Below are 12,573 nucleotides of genomic sequence, written 5' to 3' on the forward strand. Positions count from 1 at the left end.
CTCACTCTGGCTGCCTCGCACACCTCGTGCAGTGCAGGTCTCTGAACGCATAGAGTACTTGGTACAGCTTAGGATACATCTCTCAATGCATGCAGCATGTGGGCTCAAGTCTCACTCTGGCTCAGGGAGCCTCGCACACCTCGTGCAGCACAGGTCTCTGAACGCATAGAGTACTTGGCATAGCTTAGGATATATCTCTCAATGCATGCATCATATGGGCTCAGGTCTCACTCTGGCTCAGGGAGCCTCGCACACCTCGTGCAGCAAAGGTCTCTGAATGCATAGAGTACTTGGCATAGCTTAGGATATATCTCTCAATGCATGCAGCATTTGGGCTCAAGACTCACTCTGGCTCAGGGTGTCCCGCACACCTCGTGCAGCGCAGGTCTCTGAACGCATAGAGTACTTGGCATAGCTTAGGATATATCTCTCAATGCATGCAGCATTTGGGCTCAAGACTCACTCTGGCTCAGGGTGCCTCACACACCTCGTGCAGTGCAGGTCTCTGAACGCATAGAGTACTTGGCATAACTCAGGATACATCTCTCAATGCATGCAGAAATGGGCTCTGGGTGCCTTGCACACCTCGTGCAGCGTAGGTCTCTGAACGCATAGAGTACTTGGCATACCATAGGATATATCTCTCAATGCATGCAGCACATGGGCTCAGGTCTCACTGTGGCTCAGGGTGCCTGGCACACCTCGTGCAGCGCAGGTCTCTGAACGCATAGAGTACTTGGAATAGCTTAGGATATATAGCTCAATGCATGCAGCACATGGGCTCAGGTCTCGCACACCACATGCAGCACATGTTATCTCTCAGCCCGCAGAGTGTAAGATATGCTTCATCCATGAACAAAGTGTATCTTTGACCTAATAAAGTGTGGATATCTCTGAACCCTCACAAAGGCAATGGTGGATCGGTCAATGTATAGCGTTATTTCCAGGAAATAAAGACCATCTTTCTTTTGGTTCATTAGTTTAATTTAACTGGTTGTTGTAAAGGTTAAAATTTTCTGAATCTCGCACTCAATTTTGGAAGCGTGTAGGTATGTTTATGGTATTTCTATAGCGCAAACGTAGCCAAAAGGCATCAGAGCTCTGTACAGAGTCAAAGACAAGGTCAAAGTAATGAGTGATAGGAGATGGGGTTAGGTTGAGGATGGTTAAGTGTTTAGATCCTGCGGAAAGTCTTCAGATCTTATGTTTTTAGATTTCAAGTGTGGATGTGTCTGTGTTTATTTTGATCAGAGTGAGATCTTGGGCTCACCATGTCAGATGATGGGCACCAATATCTTTTTGCTAGCCATAAGGTCATATGTGGGTGGTGTGGTTGCACTGAAAAGATTAGATCCCCATCAACACCAGACTGGTCCTGTTTTCTGTAGAACTTTTTCAAGGCGCTGATAATCAGTTGTAACTTTGTGCTTCATTATAGGGACTGGACAGCGCCTCAAGACCCTCCTGGGTGATTTGCTGCGTTCTTTAAATGTTTGATAGACTGATTGAATGGCAAAGGCCGCCTGCCACATTTGATTAGTGTCTCTCTAGTAAAGTGGCATTCCTCATCTGGTTCTATGCGCAGAGGCAGTCTAAAACCGAGGAATACATAGCTTGGCACTGAATGCCAAATGCCCCAGCCTTGCAATTTGTAGCCAGAAGACACCCGGTCTCTGCTTGTAAATTAGCAAGTAACAGCCACATTGATGAAGGTGTGAATGACATCAGTGTGTAGATCAGACCATGCTCAGGAGGTTCCTCACTCTTGGGGAGGGGTGGAGTGTCCAGGGAACATTCCGTGAAACGGGGCAGGTATTTGTGTGTTCTGCATCATATGAGGCCAATCTGTAGCCTGCCAGGGCAGTAACACAGACCCTTATGGTGCACGGAGTGTGGTGGTTAGAGGGCCCTCAACCTTTCAGGGGGGCCCTCATTCAGCCCAATGCGAATTAATAACTGAGATATGAGGGAGTCAGGGACCACATTCTGTACGGCAGCCCCATAAGTTTGCATTACATCACAGCAACCTGCCACAGGATCCCACATTTTATTGTGGTTCTTGAATTGTCAGAATATGGATAGTATCTAATGCCCACATCATCCTTCTATTGAAAGTTGGAATCGTCCAATCGGAGAGTTGAGATATGGATTGCTCCCATCACCAACAACCCTAACACCGCTGCCCTCAACCTCACACAATGGCTAAAAACATGCGCAGACTCCCTCGCCCCTTTGAAAACAAACAACACCCGCACCATCAAGACCGCCCCCCCGGCTCACCACAGAACTTCAGTCTTCCAAACGAGAATGCCGAAAAATTGAGAAAGCCTGGCGCCAAGAACCCTCAATGAGCAACTTCTACGCCCTCAAAACAGCAATGCGCAAACACCACCAACTCATCCGGACCACCAAACGGTCCTTCTACAAAGAACGCATAGACAACAACATGCACAACAGCAAGGAACTTTTTGCCATCATCAAAGAACTCACCAAACCCAAATCCTGCACCATCGACCCCCCCACACTCCCAAGACCTCTGCAACTCCCTCTCCAACTACTTCCACCGCAAAATTGCAGACATGCACATCAGCTTCACATCATCAGCACCCACCATCACCACCACCGATACAACCAACACCACAACACCCTGCCGCACCAACTTACTGAACACCTGGACCCCCCACCAATGACGAAGAAATAGGCAAAACCACGAGCTCCACCCACTCAGGCTCCCCAACAGACCCTTGCCCCAACCACATCTTCAACAAGGCCAGCCAAATCATCGCTCCCCAGCTCCAGTCCGTCATCAATAGTTCCTTCGACACCGCAACCTTCCCAGATATTTGGAAACACGCCGAAGTCAACGCTCTTCTCAAAAACCCCAAAGCAGACCTTGAAGACCTTACAAACTACCGACCCATATCTCTTCTCCCATTCCCCGCAAAGGTCGTGGAGAAGATAGTAAACGTACAACTATCTCGCTTCCTAGAAGACAACAACATACTCGACGTCTCCCAGTCTGGATTCCGCAAGAACCACAGCACTGAGACCGCCCTCATCGCCTGCACAGACGACATCAGGACCAGTTTGGACAAGGGCGAGACCGTCGCCCTCATCCTCCTAGACCTCTCTGCAGCTTTTGACACTGTATGCCACCAAACCCCCCCTGTGCATGCCTTTTCAATGCTGGAATTCGCCACAAAGCCCTGGACTGGCTCACCTCCTTCCTCTCCGAAAGAACCCAAAGAGTTCACCTCCCTCCTTTCCGGTGTACAGCCACCAAGATCATCTGTGAGGTCCCCCAAGGATCCTCCCTCAGCCCCACCCTCTTCAACATCTACATGGCTCCTCTCGCCAACATCCTCCGCCCACACGGCATCACCATCATTTCATACGCTGACGACACCCAGCTCATCATCTCCCTCACTAGGAACCCAGCCACCGCCAAGAATAACCTGCACGCCGGACTCTTCGATATTGCCAACTGGATGTCAGCAAGCCACCTCAAATTGAACTCAGACAAAACAGAGATCATCATCTTCGGCCCCATCAAGGCAGCATGGAACGACTCTTGGTGGCCCACCACCCTCGGACCACCCACGCACGCAACCTTGGCATCATACTGGACTCGTCTCTCTCCAGCAAATCACCCTCTTGCTTCAACACCCTTCGCATGCTACGCAAGACTTTCAAATGGATCCCTTTAGGAACAAGAACAGTCACCCACACCCTCATAAGCAGCAGACTGGACTACGGCAACGCCCTCTATGCAGGGACGCTCACAAAGCCCTCCACGACACTGGACCGGCCTACCTCAACGAACGAGTCAACTTCCACATACCAACTCGACAGCTCTGCTCTGCAGACCTCGCCCTCGGTACAGTCCCCCGCATCAAACGCACCACCTCCGGCGGCAGATCCTTCTCCCACTTCGCCGTCAAGACCTGGAACTCCCTCCCCATCAACCTACACAAGACCCAGGACCTCCTAACCTTCAGAAAGCACCTAAAAACATTGCTTTTCGAGCAGTAACTGCCCCCCCCCCCCCCCCAGTGCTTAGAGACCCTTCCGGGTGAGTAGTGCGCTTAAGAAATTATTTCATTAATTGATTGATTGATTTATGTACTAATGTTCTTGAAAGTTCTTCTGAAATCTCAGCTGACTCAAAAGTTCTTTCTCCTCAAAAATTGCTCATCATTTAGTGGCGAATTTACATGATCATCTAGGTTCAACAGATTCACCTGTTTGGTAGCAGGACTTCACTGTTCCATTGGCAGTTCATTTCCTCTTTTGGGCAACTGTTGCGTCATAAGTCAGATTTGAAATTCCTCAATAAGGTTCTCAACATTTAGAGATCTTTCCCAAGAGTTCACCAGTAATTGGTTTCCACAACCATGACCTAGTTTGTCAGTGTAACAGAGGAGTCTTTAGGTATTTCCAGTGCAATGTAATCTCATTCATGAGCACAGGTTAATCATTTTATTTTATTTTCTGCATATGGTGAAAATAGTTATGGGCTTCCAGACAGGTAGATTCTACACAAAGCTGTCAAACATTTTCAGAGGTGGTAATATTCTAATCCAGTGGTTGGCTGCTCGTAGCAGAAGGAATGGCTAGGTAAATAGCCATTAAATCATTTATTTGGTTATTGAAATAGCTAATGCGATCATCTGCATTCACAACAGAGTAGTATTCACGGCTCGTATTATTTCATTCTTTTTGCCATTTTTAACATGGAAAGCCGTCACACACGTAGACAGTTGTAAGTTTGGCCGATCTCTAGTCTCTGATGCCAGTTCATGGAACTGAGGAGATTGTTCGTCCCTTCTCATACTAAGCGGCTACACTCTGCCATTCTCTCCCTTCAGCTCAACAGGCTGTTGGGGACCATGCCAGATTCTAGGATTCAGACAAACCAGAGTCTTGCCATGGTGTGGGCACAGAATACCTGTTCAAGCTGCATTCAGATTGCTCGGCGCCATGAGGCCATCCCACTGTCATGCAGGCAATTGACAAAGCAATATGCTCGTTGACCAGAACACTACTTTAATATTAATGCAAACCACGTAATTGGGTAATTACTCCGTCACCCTGACTGCCAAATCTCCATCCGTCAAATTATAAATTGCCACCTTAGTGTGTTTCTACTTCTCTTGTTTTCTTTAGCTACTGAAGGTAAACATGTTACTAAAAGGAAAAATGGTACCTACTGTGGTGCCTACAAATGCCAAAGGTGCTGAAATACGTCTTCCTGCTCTGATTATGCATGCGAATGTGGTATTTCTATAGCATGGACCTAGCCAGAAAGCACCAGAGTGCTTTCCAGGGTCAAAGACAAACGTAAAGGCAATGAGTAATAGAAGAGGAAGTTGTACTGTGGATGGTTAATGGAGTGTGATGTAGTTTTCTTTAGAGAGTTTCCTAAACTGGAGCAGCTGGGGCAGTCCTGATGGATACAGAGATATTGTTCCATACCCTGGGTGCATTAATGGGAAAGGCCTGCTGCCTTTTCTTTTCTATACCTCCTAGTCTGCAATCTGGTGAAGATCTGGCTGTGGGTGTGCCGAGAACCACTAGAGATGGTGAGTGTTTATGCAACTTAATCGGAAGTGCTGGTAGTTATGGCTTGGTGAACAATGCAGCTGATTTTTAAAAAGGTGTGTGTGGGCCAGCAAAGTAACCTAGTGGAGTTCCAATAGGATGGGGGGACAAGAGTGGGGTGTGATGTGCTCATATTTCACAGCTGAAGCATACTGTGGCACGTAGGATTGCTCTTAAGGGTTGCCAATGTAGAGTCTGGGAAGCCATGGAATAGGACATAACCACCATTCCAATGCAAGAGTGTGAGGGCTTGAACAGCAGTTCTGAAGCCACTGTCTGGAAGACACAGTTTCTCTTTCTTTGATAGAGGCAGCTGGAATCAGGTCAGGATTGTTTTTTTGGCATTGTGTTCTTTGATGTTGAGGTTGGTACCAAGGGTTAATCCAAGCGATTTGGTGTTCGGTGAGAGTTGGGGTTCAAAGCTGTCACAGTTTGTGTCATTGAGCCAGGGTTGTCATGTGTCTTGGTAAATAACAGGAATTATGTCTTGGTTGGGTTGAGCGTCAGGTCCGCACAGGACCTCAGGTCTGGATGATGTGCAAGCAAATGTCTGAAGCAGAGGAGACTTTCAAGCTGAATAATGACCCACAATGATCCCCTGTGTACACCCTGTTTGGCATTTCTCATTTGCACCCCAGGGGGCTTCTCTTCTAGGGCCGGAGCCCTCAGCAACCTTGTCCTCACCTTGGAGGCCCTGTGGACTCTGCAGCCATCCAGAGCCTTCGGCCAGGCGTGAACACATAGCCCAGCATCCAACTTTTAGCCTCAGTCATTGACTCCTTGTCTTGCTGATAATGTAGTCATGGTGCCCACTAACACCACCATCTCTTTACGAAAGAATATTACTCTTCTCATCGGCGGCCACAGAAATCTCTTATCGGATGCTAAAAGGCAGCATTTTTTAACTGTTATCGTGGTGGTGGGAGGGAGACGAATACCGCTCTGTCTGTTGATTTTCAGGCCCTGGTTGACATTTTGACTAACTAGCCATCAGAAACATCTCTGAACGCCAGCAGTACGCATCCGGGGTGGCCAGTGCTCCAAGCTCATCAGGTATTGCCTGGTTCACTGCCCCATAGGTGAAGTTCACAAATTATAAGGTGCTGTAAGAATACGTTCAAGGTCAAAATTATTTCTAAATCTTGTATCCACTGAATCCTGTTATTTCTGGTTATGTGAACATCTGGCCCGGAAAAGGACATGCACACCAGCTTTAGTGAGGAACTACATCTCCTGTGCTAGAAGAGAAGGCAGTTCTTTGCTCTACTTGCTGTTGGTGTAAGTAAAAGTTTTTCGTATTTATTATTTGTCTTCAAACGTTGACAATATTATGCAACATAGAAGGACTCTCTCTCTCTTCTCCATGAAATCTCCTGGTAGCATGTGGTTCTTGTATTTCTGAGGATATTGTAGGTCATTATGTTAAAAATCAAGATTGCAGTTGTAGAAATACAGATGTAAGAATGGTGAGGAAGACATGGAGTGTCTTGTACAAAGTTTGGATTTAGGGTCCAAAAACTGTGTGACCAAGCAAAGATGGAACCCTGAGTTAGTCGCAGTTACATGGTTGGGATGGCCCGAAGAGAGATGAGTGAAAGAGGGTACAGAAGTGTGCACTGAGATTCCTTTAGAACTGTCTATTCAGAGAGGCATCTTGATGAGAGGGAAATGTGTCCATCATTAATCCGGGCCCCATTGGTAGACCTTGACTATGTGGGTGACTTCAGCATGACGTTAAATAAGAAAAGGTGATCCACTCTTGGCAACCGATGGAAAAGGATCTAGACTTCGAAGTAGAGAGGTGTTGTATATGCAAAGCAGTCAACAACAATATGGGTATCCGGAAGGTACCTATGCTCTCTGGCAAATTGCTGGGCGGACCTGGTGCAAAAAGTCAGTAGATTTCCTTGGGTGTTTTCGTATTGAGGAGGAAAACTTAACAGGATTTATGAATTACTTCTGAAGGTAGATAGAGATTACAATTTGAATCAATCCAGCCATCATTTTTTTTTTACTTAGATGTTTATAAGGGAATGATTGTCTAAAATATGTATTTAGGACTAAGGATTCTTAAGGCAGAGGCTCTTAAGCTATAGCAGAGTGAATCATAGTGTAGGCCTAGATTTAGAAAAATGTCCGGGACCCCAGTGCAGCACTGTGTTGCGTGACAGGGGGAGAGACGGAAAGCGCCACATCTACAGAGATATATAGCACCAACCTGCTCTCTTCCTAGCGCTGGCGAGCAGTCAGGCTGCTAGCAACATGCAAACACCTTTGCACCCTAGTGGAAGGGTGCTTGCGTGAGTCTAGCATAGGTTTTGTTTTAGAAGGTTATCCTTCTTGTACAAAATGCTATGCCTAGGCAAACTTGAAAACATTTCCTACTTTGGATGTTGTTTTTCTACAGTGCAGCACACAGGCAAAGCCGGAAACATTTGGAGAAATAAGAGTTTCTCCTTTTAATGCCTTCTTCGAAGTGGCATTACTTTTTGGTGTAAAACCATGTCTAATACTGTTAGTAAACAATATTAGTAAAAAGAGAGAGGCTTGCTGCCATAGCAGAAGCTCTTAAAGCTTGGGACGTTGATGTGGCGCAACAGAACAGCATGAGGGGGGCAGGTCTATGGAGTCTCTTAATGCACAAAGTTAGTAGGTAGGATTTTGCTTCAAAATCCATGGGTGGTTGCTTGGCAACGCCCATGTACCACCCAGGAAACGCTCCCTGGATGCAAAGTAACACAAATGTGTTACTTTGAGCCACCTTTCCTGCGCAAAAAGTAAGTAAATTTTGTGCTGGTTTGCACCATTTTTGTGATGCAAACTATGCAAGATGTTTGTAAATCTGCCCCACAGTTAGCATCATCCTCAGGACGTGTTAAATTAGCATGCTACTGGGATGCTGAGAAAGGGTGTGCCTATGATGGCAGCCAACACAATGTTATTACAGAATAACCTGCAGGAATTTCTATTGGTGCACCACAGCACGCCTCATTCCACCACTGGCATGATTCCGTAACTGGTGCATGCAAAGGTATCATAGGTTTTAAGCCCGGATGGTTACAGACAGTAGTGGTAGAGCAGGCGTTCGATGTTTGCAGAGAAAGGCAGATGTAAAGTTCAGGCGGTATGCACGACTGGAGTGAGAAAAGACATGACAAGCTGACTCTGTTAACCATGGGGACATGAAGGTTTGTGAAATTGCAAGGATTGAGAGAGCTGGTAATGTCAAGAAAGCAGTGTTAAAGTGTAGTCCAGAAGAAACTGTTAAGGATGTGTCGCGATCAATGGCGTATTGAGCAATGGGTCAGAGGTGGAACCAAGGGAGCTGCAGAGTAAGGTGGAGAGGCTTGCATGGTTCTGTTAGAGCTCTCAGCAATGGGGAATGCTCTAAAGCAGTGGGTCAGAAAGCAATTCACAGTTCATTAGGAGTGAAGAAAAATCACAGGTGGTTGCCATCATTCACGCAATAGTCTCTCTTTGTACCGTGTTTGTACGATGTTTTGCATTTGTTTGCTTTTTGTTATCCAATTATATTTTTTTTATTTGGCTCCCTGCTTGTACCTCTTCCTTTTTAAGCTGGCTTTCTTGTAACTTTTATGTTTTGATGCTCATGTTTGGTGTGTGCAGTTCAAAAAAACAAAAGGAGTCGTGTTTTGTGCAGCGAGTGTCCCATGTTCGAAGTTAAAGACTTGTGTCCATGTGGCCTGTAGTACTAATGCTCCTCTATCTCTGGTTTGTCATCCAAGAACATCCAAGAACATGATGGAGCCAATAAAGAAACAGCGATTCTTCACCTCCCCAAATGTGTGACGTTGAGATCGAGACGCGTCACCATTCACGGCCTCGCCAGAGAAATTCGAAAGAGAACTGAAGATATGTTGAGCACTGGAGATTCTCTTTGAGAAGAACCTCAGACCAAACTTCAGAAATCTGCTCTTTACTTGTAGGGGAAGTCCGCAAAGCCACACTCGCAAACGCCTGTGTGCAACATTCTGAGCAAATGAAACTCTTGAAAGAACATATAACAGTTGGTCTCTTGCAACAAAAGCTACTTGGGGCATAATTAACACATGGGAGGGAAAAGGTGGCTAACGGAAAAGGGCAGTCTCACGGTTCAGGGTCTGGCGCATGGGCATGGGCAGATTACCCTAGAACTGAGGGTCCACAAGAGAGAGAGGCTTGCTGCCACAGCAGGAGCTCTTAACGAGGTTGAGCAGCAGGACAGCATGAGGGGCAGGTCTATGGAGTCTCTTGGTGCATTTAGGACCCTCCTGGTGAAAAGACGATCTAAGAAAGCAGAATGCCTTTAACTGGATCTGTAGGGTAATCAGAAGCTGGTAGAGTTCCTCACAAACCTCTGAGACCCTGGCTTGATGCCCCCTCCCTCACCTCCTCAGGGAAAAATGACGTGTTTGAAAAGTGTACGGGCACCATTTGAACACTTGCACTTCTGGATGTGTGCCCTCTCACCTCCTGCACCATCCCCCTTGCCTCACCAAGGGGATCCTTGCAGAAGTACATGCAGTAGTGCAATAAATTCCTGTTTGATGCTAGATGCAGCAATTCATTTAATGCTACCACTTGCTAGTATCTTTGAGAAGAAAATTAATTTAAAAAAATGAACAATGTAAATAAGGGTTAATTTCTAGGGTTGCGCTCCAGATCCTCAAGCAAGCAACTGAGGTCTTTCTTGGTGTGGAGAAATTTGGCAGAATATGATGGAGCACACAGTAATGTCTGGTAGTTAAGTCACAATAAGGGACCATGGTTTGGGTTAAGGACACTAATGGTCTGTCCAGGAGCCCCATTTGAATGCCTTCCTTTCTGTTACATGAGGCTAGGGAATGCGCAGTGTCCATATACGCCTGTATGCGATTGTCCCATCTGCTTCTAAATGAGATGAAATTGGGTCCTTCGATGGAGGCCCCTCCGGCTTCAGACTTGGTTCCTTGCCCTCACGAGCAGACGCTGGGTTCCCCAGTGGAGCTCTCTTCTGCTTCAGACTGTTTCTTTCTGCCATGAGCCAAGGTTGGATTCTTTGAAGGAGGTCCTCTCGGCTTCAGACTGTTCCTTGCCTCCATGAACTGAGGTTGGGTTCCCCAGTGGCGGTCTCTTCTGCTTCAGACTGTTTCTTTCCTCCATGAGCCAAGGTTGTGTTCTTTGATGGAGGTCCTCTCGGCTTCAGACTGTTCCTTTCCTCCATGAACTGAGGCTGGCTTCCTTAATGGAGGTCCTGTCTGCTTCAGACTCTATTCCTTGCCAAAGAAGGCCCACAAGCTGAGGTTCCATTCAGCTGGGGATATGCTGATATTGCAGACTTAGGCATGGGCAGAATGAGGTATTACATAGCCCTTGGTCTCTGTGACTCACTCTGACAGGCACATATTACATGAAATAAAATTAGATGCACCCACTTTGCACTTAAGAAAACTGTTCAAGGTTTTGGATTGAAAAGAAATGTAATTATCAAGGAACGATGGAGAAAATATTACCTGTGACTTGAGGGATTTTCTATTAAATTGTTTGCATCAAAGGTGGTTCCCTTTGTTGTGTAGGTTTGTTTGTATGTGTTTGCATCCGTGTGTATATTTGGATGAGTGTGTAATTGAATGAGTGGGGAACTGATGGAAAACTAAAGGTTTTTCACAGATACCTGAAATATCTAGAGAGAGCACAACATTTGGGTTATATGTAATAAAATCATCTTTAAAAATGTGGACTCATTTGAAATTGAGGTGAAAGTATTGAGGAAATAATGTAATTGAATTTAAAAAAAGTTCTTCGTCGTGCTTGTGATCATGCATGCACTGCTTGGGAGACGTATTGTGTACATCAAGGTGCTTACAGCCCGCCCACTGCTTACTGTTTGTTGGCTTCTTTGTTATTCTTATTTGCTGCCTTGTTATTGGGCAGCGGATAGGTGGTGTCACCACCTCTTTTTCGGCCGGAGCATGGACCAAATACAGATTGCTGTCCAGCTTGATTGCCGTCCTTCCACTGATTGAGGTACTATTTTAATGTTTAAAATGTAGTTTTTGTATTGTTTCTTCCCCCTTCTTGTTCTGTCCATGCTGTTAATCGCCCCTCATGGCTGAAAGTAAAGGAAAAGGGAAAGGGGCTGTGACACTGCTATAGTTGACTGCATCATAGAGCTTTTTTTCCTTAAATTTTAGCCATGCAGCTGCAATAGCGGCTTTTCCTTCTACCACAACAACCTTTTTTTTTTTTTTTTTTTAAACCAGCACCAATATTTTTGTGTGTAAACTTAAGTGAAGAAATAACACGGTAGCTGAAGTGATTGGAGAGACACGGAGCAAAGTTGTTTGCGTATCCTTCTGCTCTGGTCCACGCCAGGCTCCTGTGCATTGTGAAGCAGGTGACTGGGAGCTCTGCCTGTTAAGAGAAACCAAAGATGTTTCAGTGCTTTTAACTCTGAGCATATAAATATGTGCTCACTGGTGAGTGGGCTCGGCCTGTCTCTTAAGTGGAGTTTGTACAGGCAAACATATTTCACACGAATATCCACTCAGATCCGAGTTTAGCCCCTTGTAGGCAGTGTTTGGAAACAAAATAAGCAGGTACTCACTGTCACACCCCTCCCACTCCACCAGGTACCGCCAATGCTTGTATATAAGCAGCATTCAACCCAGCCGAGAAGTGCTAGTGCACCTATATTACCAGTATTACAACCCAGTCGGGAAGTGCCACTGCTTGTACAGAAGCAGCATTCAACCCAGACGAGAAGTGCTAGTGCGCGTATATTACCAGTATTACAACCCAGCCGAGAAGTGCTAGTGCGCGTATATTACCAGTATTACAACCCAGTTGGGGAAGTGCCACTGCTTGTACATAAGCAGCATTCAACCAAGTCGAGAAGTGCTAGTGCGTGTATATTACCAATATTATAACCCAGTCGGGGAAGTGCCACTGCTTGTACATAAGCAGCATTCAATCCAGCCGAGAAGTGCTAGT

The 12,573-nt window shown here is 46.1% G+C and overlaps 1 protein-coding gene across 1 annotated transcript in view; it reads left to right on the forward strand.

The window, feature by feature from the left end:
* The window catches only part of LOC138286679 (rac GTPase-activating protein 1-like), a 312,034-nt gene extending 300,838 nt beyond the window's left edge, over positions 1-11,196 (forward strand). Inside the window, exon 16 of the mRNA XM_069227153.1 lies at positions 9,348-11,196. Within this exon, the coding sequence (XP_069083254.1) occupies positions 9,348-9,411 (64 nt within the window). The 3' untranslated portion in view covers positions 9,412-11,196. The remainder of the gene's footprint in view (positions 1-9,347) is intronic.
* The last annotated feature ends 1,377 nt before the right edge of the window (positions 11,197-12,573 follow it).

This window comes from Pleurodeles waltl, chromosome 3_2 (assembly GCF_031143425.1).
Source record: "Pleurodeles waltl isolate 20211129_DDA chromosome 3_2, aPleWal1.hap1.20221129, whole genome shotgun sequence".
NCBI lineage: Eukaryota > Metazoa > Chordata > Amphibia > Caudata > Salamandridae > Pleurodeles > Pleurodeles waltl.